The sequence below is a fragment of the Clarias gariepinus genome, chromosome 9 (genome assembly GCF_024256425.1).
Source record: "Clarias gariepinus isolate MV-2021 ecotype Netherlands chromosome 9, CGAR_prim_01v2, whole genome shotgun sequence".
Taxonomy (NCBI): domain Eukaryota; kingdom Metazoa; phylum Chordata; class Actinopteri; order Siluriformes; family Clariidae; genus Clarias; species Clarias gariepinus.
Window position 1 is genome coordinate 9035413 of NC_071108.1, and position 20113 is coordinate 9055525.

The window sequence follows — 20113 nt, forward strand, 5'->3', positions numbered from 1 at the left end:
ATAACAGCCCACAGCATCAGAAGTAAACACTTTTTACCCTTCAATGAATAATAGGTTAAGTTGCTGACATAAGTGATGCCCTTGAACATACATACAGCCTGAGAGTCAAAATTGTTTTTCCATGATACTAAATCTACCTATTGTGGCAACAAGGAGATGAGTAATAGTTTAGGTTTTTATAATAGCAAACAAATTCTAAATACTAGGCAAAGGGCAAGAACAAAGTGAAGGAAGTGAAACAAGAAACATGAAAACAAACAAAGATCAAAACCAAAACAAAAAACATGAATACAGTAAAATGCTTGGTATGTACAGTATGGTGGAATGTCAGGGATGAACAAATACGTCACAAAAACAAAATATGTGCAATCATAAATCAGATGACTGAAAAGGAGAAACCATTTTTTACATTTTCACAAACCATTGCAACATTGACCTTCTTTCTTTTTTTTCCTCAAACATAATGCAGACTTTTCCATCCTCTTACATAATTTGCACACTCTCTGTATTGTTTACAGGGTGTGTGTGTGTGTGTGTATATATAGTAAATACTGTTACATTCAGTATTACAACACAAGTAGAGAAAATTAAAAACATAGTTATCTTTTAACTCACGGTACCCGTAATAAACCCTTATAAGAAATGAGTGTGCACCTCACACATTGTGCATGAGTATGAGGTTACCTGTTGCCGACTGCTTTCTCTTGTTTTCTCAATGCGTAAAACAGCGTCCCCGTGTGTTGAATGTGTGGTAAAACCCGGTATTGCATTTTTACTGTCATGTGCAAATGGAAGCCAGACAGGGTTGGTTTCCCTTTCTAAAAAATGTAAGATTAACCAAGTAAATAAGGCTATTGTAGTGGAAACAACTCTGGAGACTTCAAATAGTATCACAACAAGAGTGGAGGTTTATTTAAACAGCGTCTCCAAGAGAGAGATACCCCCCTCCCCCCATCTTACAGTGCCTTATATATTCTAACGGAGCAGGTCATAGTGACATCTCATAGAACACATTCTGTAACAGTGCTGTTCCCTTGGGTGGTGATATGCAGGCGAGTGACTCTGTTGAGTCTCAGTCAATGTACATAGATCAAGGCCTTTAGTCCCTGTACCTTTTGTTTTTTCTTGCAACAATCTGCAACTCCAACCGACCCATGATTATGTAGACTTTCAGTAAAGCAAAAAAAAAAAAAAAAAAAAGTAATAAAGTTTTGAAGTGTGATATTTTGAGATTTTAGTTAAACTAAACTCCCACTAGAGCAGCAATTAAATTAAAAAACAGAGCTGCATGAGGACAGGAAAAAGGAGAGATTCAGAATTTCATTGATAAACATGATGTTCACACCATGTGGCTCACTGTTACTGCTAAACTTCAGTTGTTTTAATCTTTTTTATTGCTTAATGTGCCTTGCCTGTCTGGATTATTGATATGTTAATTTACTGTACTGGTCATTTTATTGTAACTTTTTAAATGGGCAGAACTATTCATAAATTAAGAAGTATGGAAATAATGAATTTGTCAAGATTATATAACAGGGTTTATAAGTAATGTATTTATGTAGCCTACTGAATATTGTACATTAAACATGTCCTCATTGAAATTATAATGAATTCTCTCTTTTTTTTCATTATAGAACCTTCGCTGCAGTTTAAGCACCTGGTTATGCATTTGAGATAGGAAATGCATAAAATAAATATTCAGAACAGTGTGGGTGTGTTTCAGTAAACACAAGAATCTGTAGAAGAGCTCTAGAAATTTGTCTGGCTGTTAAAGCGGTGACGTATGATGTACAAAAGACACACAGAGTGATAAAATAAATAAAGGACATATAGGTTAAATAAAGGTCATCTTAGTTGGCTTCCTCAAAAAAATTCCCCATGTCACAAGATTGAACAGTTCGTAATTTGTAGCACTTCAATATACTGTATGTATGAAGAACTGAAATGTGCCAGAATACTTCATAGAATTTAATTAACGATATTGGAATTCTGATAATGTTAGCTAGCCCTAAAACACCTGTGGTTTTCTGTGTTGTTAACTGGATAATGTTAATTAACTGGATGTGTTAATCGTTAAACTTAATGTAAAATATTATTCTTATTATTTACAACCTAATATGATAGTTAGTCATTAACACTTTTTTAGGGTTATAGTTTACATGAAGCTCATTTCAGCCAATCTGTGGTTTTCTCTTTCAACCTGGATGTAAGGGTTAGCCCCTAGAGGGCGCCAAAGCGCCCAAAAGTTTTGGTTGTTGTGTTTGTTTTACGTTATAGATTATTGAGAAACTTTATTTCCCAGACTGCACTTCGGTCAGGTGAGACAAGCATTCACCTGGAAATGCTGGTGGAGGAAAGTAATTAAGTTGATTATAAATAGCCTGACTGAAGTTCAGTCAGGCGTCTAGCTTTGTTGTGTATCTTATTGGTCTAGTTGGAGGGGAAATCCTTATGTTTGTTAACTAAGGTATTAAAGTCTACCAGTGCTCGGAGAACAGAGCTTTTGGTGTTCTACTTTAATAAAAGACAATTTCTGAACCAACATCTTGCCTCTGCGACTATGCCACACACACCCCGTCCGAGGAATCATGACACTGGATCAGGTGTACGTGTTCTAAAAATGAGAAGTTCTCAGGAGTTGCTTTAAAAAGGGTTTTCTTTTTTGGTGTAGTGTGAAAACAATGCATGCCTTGTTGCATCACAAAATAATTCCTGTTTTAAAACCATTTCATAGCTGAGTTAAAAAGAAGACAGTGGCTCTAATTATTGTTGAATATGGGGAAAATCCATGGTTACCGCTTATATAAACAGAAAATGAAATACAGAAAAAAACTAAATGAGATATTGGAACATGCAATATGAGACCAGTGGAAACAGACGTGTGGCAACTGAGTGGCCATTTCAGGAAAAACATGAAGCTACTGCTGAGGCAATTTTGGTAACTCATCTCAGTCTAAAAAACATGAGTTTAAAAGTGAAGTGAATAGAGGATGTTTTCATACTTTGTCTGGTTCAGTTTAACAAGTGGCCTCAGAGAGATGACCCAGTGTATACACAGTTACACTATACTATACTCAGCAAAAAAAGAAACGTCCTCTGACTTTCAACTGTTTTCACTTTCAGTAAACTTAATGTGTAAATATTTGTATGAACACTAAAAGAGTCAACACCATAAGTCATAAACTAAAAATGTTTCACAATGTGTCTCTGAATGAAGGGAGGCTCAAAATCAAAAGTACCAGTCAGTATCTGGTGTGGCCACCAGCTGCTTGAAGTACTGCAGTGCATCTCCTCCTCATGGACTGCCTATTGCGGACAGTCTGAGCACTGATGGAGGGATTGTGTGTTCCTGGTGTGACTCGGGCAGTTGTTGTGGCCATCCTGTACCTGTCACGCAGGTGTGATATTCGGATGTACCGATCCTGTGCAGGTGTTGTTACACGTGGTCTTCCACTGCGAGAATGATCAGCTGTCCTTATTGTCTCCCTGTAGTGCTGTCTTGGGCGTCTCACAGTGCGGACATGGCAATTTATCGCCCTAGCCACATCAGCAGTCCTCATGCCTCCCTGCAGCATGCCTAATGCATGTTTACGCAGATGAGCAGGGACCCTGGGCATCTTTCTTTGGGTGTTTTTCACAGTCAGTAGACAAGTCTCTTTAGTGTCCTGTGTTTTTAGAACTGTGACCTTAAATGCCTACTTTTCGTAAGGTCTTAACGACCATTCCACAGGTGCATGTTAATTGATTAATTATGGTTAATTAAACATGCATGGAAAACATTGTTTAAACTCTTTACTGTACAATGAAGATCTGTAAAGTTATTCGGATTTTTACATTATTGTTGAAATACACAGTCCTGAAAAAGGGATGTTTCTTTTTTTGCTGAGTATATATATATATATATATATATATATACACAGTTTACAGGTTATACTACATTGATCTTTTAAATAACATCTACAGTGGAACCTTGGATTACGCGCATAATTCATTCCGGAAGCGGGCTTGTATTCCAAAACACTCATAAACCAAATTTTTTCTTCATAAAAAATAATAGAAACTCAAATTATTCGTTCCACAGCCCAAAAAAATAAATAAATAAAAATAATTTACACAAAATATAAAGTAAAAATAAAACAAATTAACTTGCATTTTACCTTTTACTCGACAGATAAGGGTTTCCGTTCAAGTGTTTCACGCTGTGTGTGTGTAAAGCCCCTCCCGTCCCGAAAGAGAGTGTATAAACTGGCTCGGTGTCACGGTGTGCGCATGCACACACAAGAGAGGCTGAGGGAGAAAATGGATTTTTAACCATCTAATGAGACTTAATTACACAGTAAACCTTTCTTATTTGAATTTCACATAAACACACATTAACAGAAAGACTGTTTTGTCTAAAAAAATTAGCAAGGAACATCAGAAATGACACTTGTGTGAGTGCATACTAACGGAATCACTGCTGTAAAGTAAAACAAACAAACAAATTAACCTGCACTTTACCTTTGAAAAGAATCAGAGCAGTGTTTTTGTGTAGAACAGAGTGTGTGTGTGTATGTGTGTGTGTGTGTGTGTGTGTGTGAGAGAGAGAGAGAGAGAGAGAGAGTGGACTCTCTGTTTATGGCCAAGCCTAAAGCTACTGGGACAGGGGAAAATTTGGGGGAAGTCAGAAGTCAGAAATATATTAGTACTTCACAAGATCCCCTGAATCACAAGCCACAAAACAGTCCCAAATTATTACTGATCCTCCTCCATATTTTACAGTGGAATATCAGGTGTTTTTCCTTGTGTTTTTCCTTTATTGTGGCCAAACTTGCTGATAGTGTAAATGACCAATTTTATAAGAATTTTATTATTATTATTATTATTATTATTATCATCATCATCATCATCATCATCATCGTTGTTGTTGTTATTAAAGTATTTATCATAGAATAACATCATTGTGTTAAAGAAAGATATATTCATTTCTTGCAGTCTTTGTTTTACAGTTAACTACAGTGGAATATTTAGTCACTCTGAGGGATTCCTCGAACCACAAATAAGTAATGACTTCAGTGAGTGTTCTGTGGGTTGTGTCTCACTACAACCAAAATAACTGTGATTAGTGAAGAAACAGGTCATCAGACAGTAAATGATTCCTCTGATTAGACAAAAAGAGGTCATTGCATTATCTTTGTAGCAATCCAGAAAATAGGAGGTTTGAGGCTTTGAAGGAACGTGGTATGCAGCACTGGTAGTATTACTAAGGAGCAGGCTTGGGTGATGAAACCATGGCTCTGATGAATGCAGCGATGTCCAGACAAGGGATGTACCCATTCACAAAGTCTATCACCTTTGGCATTTAATCGTTCCTCTTTTATAATGACAATGCTTTCTAGGTCCTCAATGAGGAATTCACCCTTCAGTTGTATGTCCTGATGTGCTTTTCATTTACTGCTAAGAAATTGATTGAAAAAAAAAATTACAATACTGTTGATTAATTATAATAATGAAAAGGAGTAGTTGAATTGTTATACTGTACAATTGCAGCAGCATGTTTTAAAACTGACTTATAAATAATATGCACCTAATTTAAATAATATAAAAATCCAAAAAGTAAATATAAACAGAAATATTTCTTTGTATTTAATTTTGTGTTCAGATCTAATAAAAAGACATGTTGCTAGCATGACCCTTTACCTGTGTGGGAGAAATGGTCTCGCTGATCCCTTGGAGAGGAAAAACAAATTTAAATTCCATTTCATACAGAAAGATTTTAAATAATTATAGATTCTTATGTTAAATTTTCTGTTTCTACAGTTAGTTTTACACTTACTGTATAGGTTCTCCAGTGTCTACACCTAATTCTATCTCAGGAATCCTCACTGATTAAAACGCACAGAGTAGAAAACAATTTTATTAGTATTTTCTTGTAATGTAATATTTTTGTTTGATTAGTACAAGAAATTTACCTGTACTGTATGTTTTCCAATCCTATGTCTTATTTTAAAACGTATTACTAGTGCTACAGCTACCACAACAATGGCAATTATAAACTACAGTATTAGGGCCATTTAAATTTTTTCTTCCACACTCCACATCAGACATTACCAATAATATTGCATCAATGATGTGACGCTGAGTGACGTTTCTCTTAAAGTTGTTGCTATGTGAGTAAAATACAATCAGGCAAGTCATAGAAAAGTTTTTCTTGTACATTATTTTCCCAAAACTAAGAAAATAAAATGAAAAAGACATTTTGTTTAGAATTTTTACTAGATCACTACTACAAATTATTCTGATATTAATAAACAAAGTGGCTTGTAAAGTATTAAAACACCTGCCCTTCTGTATTTTTTTTTTACTCTATGCCTTCAAGTGTAGTGGCCTTTGTTTATTTTTAAATTGCATTCTTTCTGATGGGTATTTATACTTATATATATTTTACTTAAAAAAATAATCTTTAATTTTTTTTTTTTTTTTTGTCCACTGCTTACACTTTGGTCATTATATCTCAGTGGAACATCGGTGAGAGGTGCACTTCTTTATTATAATTTTTTTCAATATCACATGTTTGGTCTCATGTCTCAAATATATTATCAAAGAGTTGTGCTAGTACTAAGTAACTGTTTCATCATAATATCAGATGTATTTATTTTTAGAAATTATGTAAGCACCCACACAAAATGATAAAATAATGTACAAATTCTGACTAAATAGCTTTACAAAATACCAAATTAATGAAAAAGAGACAGAAATTTCCTAATCACAACATAAGGCTTTTAAAACAAATATTTACTGTAGGTAACATATGTACAGTATGTTTGAACAGTATACTGACAGCAGGTAGAAAATAACATTAGAACATATATGTACAAAAGGTCTCACTTTACCATAAACTGTGTCCAGCAGACCAAATGTAAGAAATCTATTTTTTTTTAGCATTTTTTCTTTAAAAAAGTTACTTAAGTAAATGTAACGGAGTAAATGTAACTTATTACTTCCCACCTCTGTTTGTTACACAACTAAAAAGACCACAGTTAAGTCAAATAATAATTTGAAATGTTTTAGATATGTCAAGGCTTTTTACTTCCTTTCCTTTATTAAGAAAGACCATGCCTTGAGAAAAATTTACCCTTAATGTCTTTTATTATGATGATCTTAACCATTTTTCGATTTCTGTAATGCATTTGAAACAGTGCCAATTGTTTTTCAAGTGCTTGTAACAGTAGTGTTGGGTGAGTAAAGACCCTTACAAATGTTAGTTGAGTTTGCTAAAGACATTTGTGTGGAACTTTTTGACAAGGAAAAAATTAATTAAACCCAACATTTCATTTTTTTTAAATGTGTGAATTAGATTGTTAGTGTTTTATGAAAGTATAACACCTGTTATGTTTCCTGATAAAAAGGATTTATTACATTTTTACTGCCTCTGGAGTTGTCTTTAAGGGTCACCAAAGCATGGGAAAATAGGGCAGCTATTCAGTATGGTATAACCATAATGTACTACATAATCTACTGTAGTTGTAACATGCTTAAATGGGATTCAATGAAATCGATGTAAACATATAGGATTAACATCAAGGAATACATTTTGTATAACATGAATAGTTGAAGTTCAACAAGAAAAAAAAATTAAGGTAAATAGAAATATGTAAATAATGTTTAATCAAAATTAGCTATTCATGTTAAATGAACACAAATATTTCAAGTTGGTTTAACTCCAATGTTTTTAAGATAATGTGGTGTAATCATGTGGAACTCCTGTCCACTATTAAATCATGTTCAACCAAAGTGCTATTTTTTTGTAACCACCTACGCAAAATGATATAATGAAATAATGTACAAATTCTGACTTAATATCTTTACAAAATACCAAATTAATAAACAAGAGACAGAAATTTCCTAATTTCACGTTTTTCACCACATAAAGCTTTTGAAACAAATACCTAGGTAACATATGTATGTTTACTAACAGCAGGTAGAAAATAACATTAGAACATATATGTACAAAAGGTCTCACTTTACCATAAACTGTGTCCAGCAGACCAAATGTAAGAAACATATATTTTTTAGCATTTTTTTTAAGTTACTTAAGTAAATATAACGGAGTAAATGTAACCCATTACTTCCCACCTCTGTTCCCACCTCTGTTATTATTTGTTAAGTCAAATAATAATTTTAAATGTTTTAAATCTGTCAGGGCTTTTTACTTCCTTTCCTTATTTAGAAAGACCCTGCCTTGAGAAAAATGTACCCTAATGTCTTTTATCATGATGATCTTTACCATCAATACATTCTTTTCTTTATGTGAACACACATATTCACATAACGCCATATCCATTGGGTGCTAACTCAGACTCATGCCTGTGAAAATATTGTTTTCCGCAGTCATTTTCAACTGAAGAAGCCACATGATGAGTTTGTCTTAAGGCACACATATCAACCCTAGAACAAGGAAAACAATGAAAACTCTGTTATACAGTATATTGTTTCATTGTTTTAACAGGAAGAATCTCTTTACATTGACTCTTACCTTTCTTTTCACACCAACAGCCGTGAAGTATCACTTTCCTTGTGTAAAAAAAATAGATTTATGGTCTAAATATAAAATATATATATTTTAAAGTTGAAGCTGAAATTTGAATGCTAAAATCTTATGTGTTTCTTACTCCATTCTACTTAATTAAATATATACTTATATTTATGTAATTAAATATATAAATTACTATGACATACAGTATTTAGATAATTATGTTTAACACTAAACCAATACTAACATGTTTCTGGTTGTCTGAAAGTCTCGTGTTATCAGCAGTATCACCTGATGTAGAGACAGCATGGGAAATAAATGTAACCAATATATACCATGTAACCAATTTCAAACTAATAAATAAAACGTTTTAAATACCAAATACAAATTATATATGGATTAACGTCACTTACCTCTGACTGAGGCTTCATCACATCTTATTTTAATAATGAGTACTTCGGCTATAAGCACAATTAGAGCCACTGCAAATAGGATACCAGCTCTTAGAGCTACTTGAGTTTTCCTTCTACATTTAACATCTAAAGAATTTGTCCCTGGTGTTTTTTCTTCAAGTCCCAAATCTTCACATCTGTCGAAGTAAAGTTACATATGTGGGCTACATTGGCACATACAGTAGTAGCTAGAAAAAAAAGATGATCATACATTGCTAACAGATTTAGCAAAGGACATTAGTTTGTGAGCTGCATTTACATCTGAAATCAGTGCTAATTAGTGAACTGGGTAAAAAGGAAGATAAAACATATGATGTTTTATGTAAGTAATAACAGAAGCATACAGTAATTGCAGGGCTGTTAAGGTATATAGGGGGCTTACTGTTTAGTCATTCTAGATTACTGATTTGCCTGAGTAAGTCAAATCACCCTTTAATAACACTTTATACAGTATAGCACAACTAACTGCTATGCATTTGAGAATGCAACTCATTCATTTAGTTTTTACCTTAATATGGTCAGGTATTAAATAAAGTAGGCAAAATGATTATCACAGAACATACTGTATAAATGTATGCAAGAATTATCACAATTCTTGGATAAATTTTACCCTTTGATAAAATGGTTGTTAAAAAAACTTAATAAAGTCCCAAAAGAAAGACTACATTAAATCCATAGTACAGTGTTTTAAAGTTTCTTTGTTCTACTTTTTTTCAGTCATTGATGCATCTTTTATTACTAATCAGAATAAATATTTAGATTTCTAGGACCAGAATAAATATTTAGTGTCTCATGCAACACACTCACTTTGTATGTTTTTGACACATCTGAAGGAAACCATTGGAGTAGGTGCCATCTGGACACAATGCACATTCAACATCACTAACAGCTGTTCCTACAAAGACATGCTGCTGAGTAAATAAATATTCAGCATCCAGTAAAAAATACCAGTTTTGCATCCCAGTAATCTGAAGATTGCAAATGTGGTACTTATAATTAATTAATGTCATAGTGAAGATGTATTCCACCAACCTTTCTGCTTTATGTATTGTCCAGGCTTGCATTTTGTGTGTTCTACAGCTTGTCTACAGCTGCCCCTTTCCTCATCTATGCAATAAAATCCCTCTAGTGGCTCACAAACTGTATTTGAAATCCGTGTGCAGGGTGTTTTTACTTTTAATCCTAAAAAAAACATGTACAAAAACAACACAAACAAAATATTTATTTTTACCCTTAATAAACATTGTATATACATAATATATTGTTTTGCATTTAAAAATATTTACAAAGCACAGACGTACCTGCACCCGTATCACACATTGCACAGCTAATGCACTTTGAAAGACCATTGGGCTCATCAGTGTAAGTTGAGTCATCACATGGTATACAGGCTGTGCTCATAATTTCAGTGCAATTTTTATACACTTGCTTTCCTATATATATATATTAGAGATCAGCAAAATGACAATAATTTACTTTTTCTTTTAATTGAAGCTCATTTGCTCTTATAACTTTTAGTGTGTGGTAAACTTGCACTTGCCCCTTATATATTCATATATTCATAGATCATAATTCTATATCAAATCTCATTACCAGGTGAACACATGAGGCAGCATTCTCCATTTGCCTCATATTCAGCTCGTCGACAAAGGCAGCAACACAGTTCAAAATTAAGGAAGGAAATAGCAGCAATTATGAAAGTATGCTGCAAAACGGAAATCATTGTGAAAGTGCTGAATAGACGTCTTTGTACACACTACTTTGTGTTCAGGTCATCTGTTTCCAGTTGAGGTTATTTTCCATTAAATCTCATCCTGCTCAGATTCTGGTAAACTTCAATAATCCATTTTTGGGAATATTTATTGATGCAGCTTACGTTGCAGCTACATCAGACTTGTTGATATTTTTGTTGAGGATTCAGGTTTATTTGAGAAATATCTAAAAAAAAAGAAAAGTAGACAGTTTAGAAATGAACAGAAATCAATAAAAAGAAGTTGACCAGTTTCCAGTAAAGAATCAAGTACAGTAGTGTGAAAAAAATAAGAGTAAAATTATCAGCTTAATTTATTTCCACACACTGACAGAAGCATCATGTGAAAAAGTATAAAGAAATGTTAATGAGCTTTAAAAACTTTCATAAAAATAAAAGTATTTAAGGCTTAAACCTGTCAACTGTTTTGATTGTATATCATGTAGCTGATGCAAACTTTGATACCCGAAAGAAAACTCAAGTCAAGAACAGTAATTTAGAAAACATTAATTTATCAATTAGTCAAGGTTGCCAAACAATCCATTCATAAAACAGCCATGTTCTATACTAGAATCTGCACTAAACTCCACTTCCCACAATGCTGCCTACAGATATAAACACATTGGACTACAACTCATACACACCACACTAGTCACATTTACAGTTACCTGATTTCTGATTGCACATACATTGACTTTATGAAGAATTTGTTCATATCTGACATTTTACCTAACTGTACATACACAACCAAGCATTATATTTATGTTTCTTGTTTTATTTATGTTTCTTGCTTTATCCATCTCCTTGTTGCCTCAATAATTAGCTGAAATAAGTATCATAAAAAAACTACATGGTTTTAACCCTCAGACTATCTGTATTTCAGGGCATCACTTGTGTACATAACTTATTACATATTTAAGGGTAAGAAGTGTTTACAGTACTTCTGATGCTGTGCTCTTGCACTGCCTTAAGATGACTAGTCTAACACTACGAGTATGAATTCTGCCTTACTTCTAACTGCTAAGTAGTACTCACACCAATATTTACAAATGAAAATAAAGACAAGTTAAAATATTGAGGATATAAAATTGGTGGCATCACTGGTAGTCTGTGGATATTATATAGGCTTTTCTAATACCTTTAAGTATAATGTATGTATGGTGGCCCTAAATTTCAAAGGACAATGACATTTCCCAAAACACAAAAATAATCCAAAAAAAAAAAGAAAAAAAAAAGAAATGATGGGCGTGTGCCTAAATCTTTTTTTTCGTTCTTCATTTACTCTGTAGGCTTACTAGATATCTGCAGGTGTGCGAAGGATCTCTGACTTTCTCTGTACTATAAAAAAAGGCAGGAAGTCTTAAAAAAAAGTTACTTTTACTTTCATTATGACCACTGACAGGTGAGGTTAATAACACCTAATTATTCATAATTAAAGTTATTTTTACTTTCATTATGACCACTGACAGGTGAGGTGGGGATTAAAGGCTACCCTAAACCGTCCAATCCCACGGAAACTCCAATGCAGAAATGCACCAGAACACCCAATGCATCACAGCCTGCCATCCATGGGGCTTAACAGGCAAAGAGTTCAAGGTTGTTGATCCAGCATGAAAAATTCCCCTGATCTCAATCTGCCTAGACTAGCAAGTCAGAGGGCCCACCCTGAAACCTCCCTGCAGCACCACTTTACAACCCTAGTCAGGGCCCGGGACAGCCATAGTGGTCTTGGTGGCACAAGGAGAACCCACTTAATATTGGACTTAGTGTTTTGTGTTGTAATATTATGGCTGAATTGTTTTCTTTTGCCACTGTTCACTCCTTAAAGACTATTTACTAATTGAATCTACCATAACAACTCCTTTGTAGACAAACATCTAACATGTTATCTAAGCATGAATGCATCACTTACTCAAATGAAACCACAATTGAAAGCAGCCCAGAGGGCAGGAGGAGCAAACATGACTCAGCAGCAACAACAATATAGTTAATACACGTGTTTTTGTGTTTGGGGAATTCCAATCTCCCTTTACATTCCTCATTACTTTTTGCACTGGTTAATGAGGTATTTTGTTAATTTTGTTAAATTTTAAAAGTTACTTTCATATTATAGCAAGTAATAAAAAAAAATTATTTATTTATTTATTTTTCATTATGATTTCCAGAATTTGCTCAAAACGTCGTCCAATTTATCTGACTATACAAGACTCTGTAGTATCAGTATATAAACAAAACGTGTTATATAATCTTTAGAAATACACTAAATACAATATTAAAGCAGTGTCAGTTATTTTTAAATGAAGTTCCTACTTTTCTGACTTCTCCTGTTGAAAACACCGACACAAAGCTGATACGACGCGTCGTTTTTTCCCCTCAGAAGCTGCTGTTTCATCTGTATGTGGAGATAAAAACTTGTCCTTACTTTCAGTTTTGCAGCGTATTTTACCTCCGCGGTGCCCTGCCTGAAATTTTAAAGCGCTGCGGTAGGTGGGCGTGGCCTAAAAAAAGTAAGAGACGTATTCTCGGGTAGAGACCGCGCGGTGTTGTTTTCTAATCTCCAAACACTTATATTTTTAGGAGCCAGGACTTTCCCCTATTTTCTTATTACGTATTTCATATACACCAGGTTCTGACCTTTATTACAGGTCACAGGTAAGGTTTCTATTGATAATGCAGTTCATATTTGTGTAAGCGACATCACGATGTAGCTGCAGAAGCTGATGTGCAATGTAGAGCTACTCGCTGATTTATAGAAAGATTAAATCAACATTTTTTTATATAAAGTCCATACAGTATGTACTATATCACTGTCAAGCCGGTCAGTTTATTAGCAGTGGGATATACATTTGTATAGCTGCCAACTTTTCAGAAAGATTTGGAATGAGATTCTGAAAATACTGTCACTGGTTCTGCGCGTGCACGAACGCACGTACATGATGCCTCTGTTGCGCATGCTCAGACACTAACAATACACCTTACTGTAGCTTGCAGGGCTCAGTTTCTATTTATTTGCAGTGAAATAGTGAAAGTGAAACAACAGATGCATTTGACTGTATTTATTCAAGTTGGTACAACTGGCACAGCCGTGCAGGAGCTGTGGAACTAAGAATGTACTCGTAATTCTAAAGCTTAGAATCCAGTCACAAAATAACAACAGAAATAAATAGATAGAAAATACACTAATTTAACTGGGCAGTCAAAAAGGATGTGCAAATTGAACAAAAGTGGACTAATGAACAATGGTAATAATAATAACAATAATAATAATAACAACAACAAGAACCACAGCATTACTACTATTAATAATAAAAATAATAATAATAATAATAATAATAATAATAACAACAACAAGAACCACAGCATTACTACTATTAATAATAAAAATAATAATAATAATAATAATAATAATGAATGAAGAAAGTACAGTTAAAAAAATTATTGATACAAATGAAAGGGAGAAGAAAGGGAAAGATATCGAACATAAAGTGGGATTGTGCTGCATTAATGTGATCTGTCACACACACACACACACACACACACACACATCTAATACTCTCTGTTAATTAAGTTTGTTAGCCTTTCAGTGTTCTTATGAATGTAAAAGTGATACATGATAAAACTTGATTTAAATATTTTAATGTCACTATAAATACAAATGCAACCACAGGGGCGCACAATCCAGTGTCTTCTTGAGCCAGTCCCAAGTCTGGTAGGAAGGGCATCCGACGTAAAACATTTGCCGGATCAAATGATGCAAATCATTAACAGGACTTCCATACCGGATCGGCCGTGGCCCGGGTTAACCCCTGTTTAAAAATAAGGGGGATGTGCAGAGCTGTGGCATGTGAAGCTTTGGGAAAGAGTAGTGGAAGCTAGGTTAAAGGCTGAAGTGAGAATTTGTAAGCAGCAATATGGTATCATGCTTAGAAAGTAAGAATACAAAAGATGCAATATTTGCTTTGAGGATGCTGATGGAGAAGTAGCAAGAAGGTAATAGGGAGTTGCATTGCGTCTTTATAGATTTAGAGAAAGGGTATGAAAGGATGCCGAGAGAGGAGTTGTGGTATTGTATGAGGAAGTCTAAGGTGGCGGAGAAGTATGTTAGAGTGGTGCAGGACATGTATGATAGCTGTAAGACCGTGGTGAGATGTGCTGTAGGTGTGAAAGAAGAGTTTAAGGTGGGGCTGGGTCTGCCGCAAGGATTGGCTCTGAGCCCCTTCTTGTTTGCTATGGTGATGGACAGGATGACAGATGAGGTTAGACAGGAGTCTCCATGGACAATAATGTTTGCAGACGGCATTGTGCATTTCAGTGAGAGCAGAAACAGGTGAAGGAAAAACTAGAGAGGTGAAGGTATGATCTGAAAAGCAGGAGAATGCAGGTTAGCTGTAGCAAGACAAATTACTTTACATGTGTGTGAATAAGAGGTACCTAAGTGGAACGGTAAGGCTACAGGGAGCAGAGGTAAAAAAGGTGCAGTACTTAGGGTCAACGGTCCAGAACAACGAAGAGTGTAGAAAGGATGTGAAAAGACATGTACAGGCAGCTTGAAACGGGTGGAGAAAAGTGTCAGGTGTGCTGTGTGATATCAGCAAGAATGAAAGGAAAGGTGTACAAGACAGTGGTGAGACCAGCGATGCTCTATGGATTAGAGACAGTGGCACAAAAGAGAAAAGACAGAAAGCAGAGTTGGAAGTAGCAGAGATGAAGACGTTGAGGTTCTCTTTGGGAGTGACAAGGATCATTAGGATCAAGAATGAGTTCATCAAACAACCCATGTTAGATATTTTGTAGATAAAGTCAGAGAGGCCAGATTGAGGTGGTTTGGACATGTTCCAAGGAGAGATTGTAAGCATATTGGTAGAAGGATGCTAAGGTTGTAACTGCAATTGTAGCTCTAAAGGAAGACCAAAAAGGAGATTTATGAATGCAGTGAGAGAGGACATGAAGTTAGTTGGGGTGAGAGAAGAGGATGCAGAGGAAAGGGTTAGATGGAGGCAGACGATTCGCTGTGGCGACCCCTGAAAGGCAATAGCTAAAAGACAAATAAGGATGTCACTATAAATACTGACATGTATTTCTCTTGCTGGATAATATGGTCACTCCTCTCACTCCCTATTTTAATGCTCCAGCTGGTGCTAGAGATTGCTGGTGCTAAAAATGCGATTGCGATTGTCTGTCTATTTAAATGTTGATTTATTTTATTATATAGTTAATCTGTTCAGCACTATTATGACTGTTCCAATTGTTACCCCTACTTTATGCCTGTACCTGGGGGTAAATATGTGTTAATTAAAACTGGTTTACATGGATTTTCTTTATCCCCACTTGGAGAGAAAAAAGGGCGGTGCTTCGTTCCAGTTCGCTCTGGCCTTAATACAGCTGTGTAGCTACTTTACTGTTTAAAAAAAGCTGTTTATAGCTGACTCGTCAGATAAAGTTGGAGCTTGAGGTCCGTGGTTTTGCATGAGATTTCCACAGATGATTGTGTTGAACTGAAGTAAAAAAAAATTAGAAGTGAGAGTGTGTGAAGATGAGTGATTGCAATTCGTGAGAGTTGGCAGCTTTGCATTTGTGAGAGGACTGTAGAATATTTCTGTCTGACTCTTACCTCTGCACACAAACAAGTGCAGGCCAAATATCTGCCAACAAGAACTGATGTTGTGCAAAATCCTGTTACATTTAATATTATAGCACCAGTAGAAGACATTGTAGACCTAGAAGTTCATCATGTACTCATGGTACCCTTAATAAACCCCACAGAAATGAGTGTGCACCTCACACATTGTGCATGAGGTTAGCTATAAATAAAGCGCACTAAAGGTGAAAAAAGCTCAACAGTAACAAAGTAAAACAATAGAAAAGTTTATTTATTTTCTATAGGCCTACCTATCAGTATCAATTTAAAATACATTTTTGAGGTACATACAGGATACAGTTAGTAAAAACAGATCAGCTAGACCAGTGCATACTGTAAGTAAAACTTACACATACCTGTAACTGACTGCAGCCCGTGTTTACCATTAGAGTATTAGTCGAAACTAATAATGTTACATTATCACATATACAGAACATTACCACTGATAACACTGATAACACTGATTACTGATAAAACAAAATGTGGTAAGTCTTTAGCTATTTGTTATGATACTGATTTTCTTTGCCATTTTTCTTTTTAATGCTTCCTTTCTGTGTTTGCATTACACCCATATGACCTCATACACTTTTGTCATTTAAAGCAAAATACTGATAATATTAACCTGTGACCTGTGTGTGCAATATTAACAAACGTTTGTTTTAAGTTTATAGTCATCTGTTTTTTTATCTTATGTAGTTTACTGAATATTTTAAATAAAAAAATTGTCACTGAGTTTGTAATGAATGCTTCTTTTATTTATTATTGAATAGTTGCTGCACATTTAGCATATAGTTATCCATTTAAGAGGAAAGTTGCATAAAATAAATGTTAAGAATTGTACTGTATGAGAGTTTGTGTGTGTGTCGGTAAACACAAGAATCGGCTGGAGTGTGTACATGTACACCCATGCAAGTTTTGTTTAAAATCATACTAGGCTATTAAAGTTGTGACGTATGTTGTACAAAACACACACACAGTGATAAAATAAATACAGGGCATTTAGGTCGATTTGGTTGGCTTCCTCAATTTTTTTTTTCCAAGGCCACAGCACTGAACAGTTAGTAATTTGGTAGCACATCAATACTATATACTGTATGTACAGTATGAAGTCCTTGAATCACCATTGTTTTACTGATCAATGAGCATAAACTATGAGCTGAATTGTGTCAAAATAGTTAATAGACTTTCATAGACAATATTGCATTTTAGATAAAGTTAGCTAGACCCAAAACACCAGCAGTTTTTGTCAGTGGTGTTAACCGGATAATGTTAATGAGTTAGTCAGCTAATTATGTCTCTTAGTTAGCTAGCTAGTTCCGGTAGAGTTGTGTTGTTAATTTATGTTGTTGCATAGAGGAACATTGTTTCGTTTCACTGTGTACCGAACTGTATAGGGTTAGAATGACAATAAAAGCCTCCTTGACTTAAAACTGGTTGTGTTTATCTTAATCATTTACCTTACTACTGTATAAAATATTATTATTATTATTATTTTCAAAAAAACATTGTTTACTATATGATAGTTAGAACACAATAGTTATTGCTCTGGCTTCCCCCTATTAAAGTCCTTAAGCCTATTTACGGGTCAGTGCATCGTTGGGGAATTCTTACATAGTTTCATATAAAGCAGAACAGAAAGGATAAAATAGACACAATAAAAGTTAAAGTGAAAATCTGATCTCTGTTAATATATAAACCAAATTAAAAAATGACATTTGGTGCTGTTATGGGAAGATAGTGAGGAAGTGAACCGAGAGGAGACAATTCGAAAGTTTTCATTTTCCCATGACATCTAATAAAAGCAGATACAGTAGATCTCTTTCTTTCTTTCTTTCTTTCTTTCTTTATTTCTCTCTCTCCCTTTCTCTCGTAATGTAATCCAAACCATGTGAGAAATGCAAAGACATAAACAGGCTCATTGATTTGTTTATCAGTACTTCTTCTGTTGCTTGGTGTTGTAAGGTCAGCCTTACGATTCAGTTATTTGTCACATGTACCTTACAGCACAGTAAAATTTTCTTTTCACTTATTGCAGTTACGAAGTCGGGAACAGCCATGATACAGCACTCCTAGAGCAGATAGGGTTAGGGACCTTGCTTAAATGGTCAACACTGGCAGCTTGGTGGTACTGAGGCTTAAACCCCAAAACTTTTGATGAGTAATCCAGAGACTTTAACCATTTAAGTCACCCCTGTCCCCATACAAGCATTAAGAGACTGACATTAGGATATAGATTGTTGCCTCCCTGCTGTACAGTATACTGACTTATCATTGTTGCTGATGAGACCCAAAACTGTAGTGTCATCAGTAAACTTGATGATGTGATTTAAACTGTACTTTCCAGCACTTCTGAGTTAGCAGAATGAAAAGCACACAGCCCTTGGCATATATACAGTTATGTTTAAAGTTAGCACCTCTTTTTTTATTCTATTTTTTACATAAAAACAATACAAATCATCTGATTGTAGCAGGTCTTAGTATTAGGCAAATACAACCACACACAAACAACAACATAACTTTTTTCACTGTGCAAAAAAGAAAAAAGAAAAAAAAACATGTAGATAATACTAAGTACTCTTTACTGCTTGCACGGAATTTAATAGGGTAAGTTGCACTAAATCTGGAAAGGGTTATAAAACCACTTTCAAATGGAGTTTATAAAAACTACAATAACAGTTGCCAATCTTTCCAGCAGTAAATGTACCAGTAAATTCACCCAAGGGTGAAAAAAAATACACTTCAGACCCTACAGGCTTCACTGTTAAAGGCCATGACAGCACAGTTAGAAGAAGACTAAGGACAGGAGAAAGACTCTTAAAAGAACATGGCGGCATGACTGAGGTTCACAAAACATCTGAACAAACCTCAAGACCTCAGGAACAATGGACTATGGACAAATAAGACCAAACTGAAATTGTTCGGCCTTAATGCCCAGCACCTTTTTTAGTTAAAACCAAACAGTATTGCAGCAGAAATAATTTATACTCACTATCAAGCACTGCAGTGGAGGAATGATGATTTGGGCTTGTTTTGCTGCTACCGGACCTGGGCACTTTTCGGTCATTGTGTTGACCATGAACACGTCTGTACAGTATACCGGAGTTTTCTAATGGCAAATGTGATGCCATCTGTCTGACAGCTAAAACTTGGTAAAAATTGAGTTATGAAACAGGACAATGATCCACAGCACACCGGTAAATCTATAGGCTATCAGAATGGCTGATGTAGAAATCATTTTTAGAACAATTTTTATGTTGGCCATATCAAACATACCCTAAAAAATATAGAAAATACTAAAGAAAAACATCACAGAACATATTTGTATGCCTGTAAAGAAAGCAACATATTACATGACAGAGCAGTTTTCAGATGGAAAAAAACAAATTTAGGCTCCCGGGTTTTGCATGAACATAGACATGTGCAAAATTGACAAAGTTACTGTACCAGAAAAACTCATATTCTCCACCAGACTCAGTAAAACATATCATCTGTTTTACTTACAGTACTGTGCAAAAGCCTTGGGCACATACGAAAAAGGCATAAGAAAATATGTCTATGAAAACATATGCATACAGTATATATATTTGGAATCTTCTACAAAGAGCATGAAAGAGAAATAAAATAAACAGTCAATATTTGGTGTGAAAACTCTTCGCTTGATCATAATCAGTTACAGATGTGTGCAGTTTTAATGAGCAATTTGGAGAATATGCCAGAGTTCTTTTCCTAACTTTTTCACACTTGCTTCTTTCTATTTTCAT

At 34.7% G+C, this 20113-nt stretch overlaps 1 protein-coding gene across 2 annotated transcripts; it reads right to left on the bottom strand.

Annotated features, from left to right (window-relative positions):
• Nucleotides 1-6650: 6650 nt before the first annotated feature.
• Nucleotides 6651-13169, bottom strand: LOC128529818 (tumor necrosis factor receptor superfamily member 14-like). Of its 2 annotated transcripts, none has more exons than XM_053503350.1 (9): nucleotides 13025-13169; nucleotides 10558-10902; nucleotides 10266-10397; nucleotides 9997-10146; nucleotides 9772-9820; nucleotides 8926-9101; nucleotides 8760-8803; nucleotides 8516-8553; nucleotides 6651-8427 (listed from the first exon to the last, which is right to left on the bottom strand). In XM_053503350.1, exons 2-8 carry the CDS (start codon nucleotides 10685-10687, stop codon nucleotides 8524-8526), a joined length of 711 nt encoding a protein of 236 aa, XP_053359325.1. In that variant the 5' UTR covers nucleotides 10688-10902; nucleotides 13025-13169; the 3' UTR covers nucleotides 6651-8427; nucleotides 8516-8523. The 2 variants fall into 2 exon arrangements, with proteins under 2 accessions (XP_053359325.1, XP_053359324.1); XM_053503349.1 differs by having other exon boundaries at nucleotides 6652-8427; nucleotides 9772-9859.
• Nucleotides 13170-20113: the final 6944 nt, after the last annotated feature.

Coding starts and splice junctions, on each gene's coding strand:
- LOC128529818 (XM_053503349.1), bottom strand. CDS start 10,687: ATGATTTCCGTTTTGCAGCATACTTTCATAATTGCTGCTATTTCCTTC. Junction 10,398..10,557: donor CTGCCTCATGTGTTCACCTG/GTAATGAGATTT, acceptor ATATATATATAG/GAAAGCAAGTGTATAAAAAT. Junction 9,860..9,996: donor ACAATACATAAAGCAGAAAG/GTTGGTGGAATA, acceptor ATGTCTTTGTAG/GAACAGCTGTTAGTGATGTT.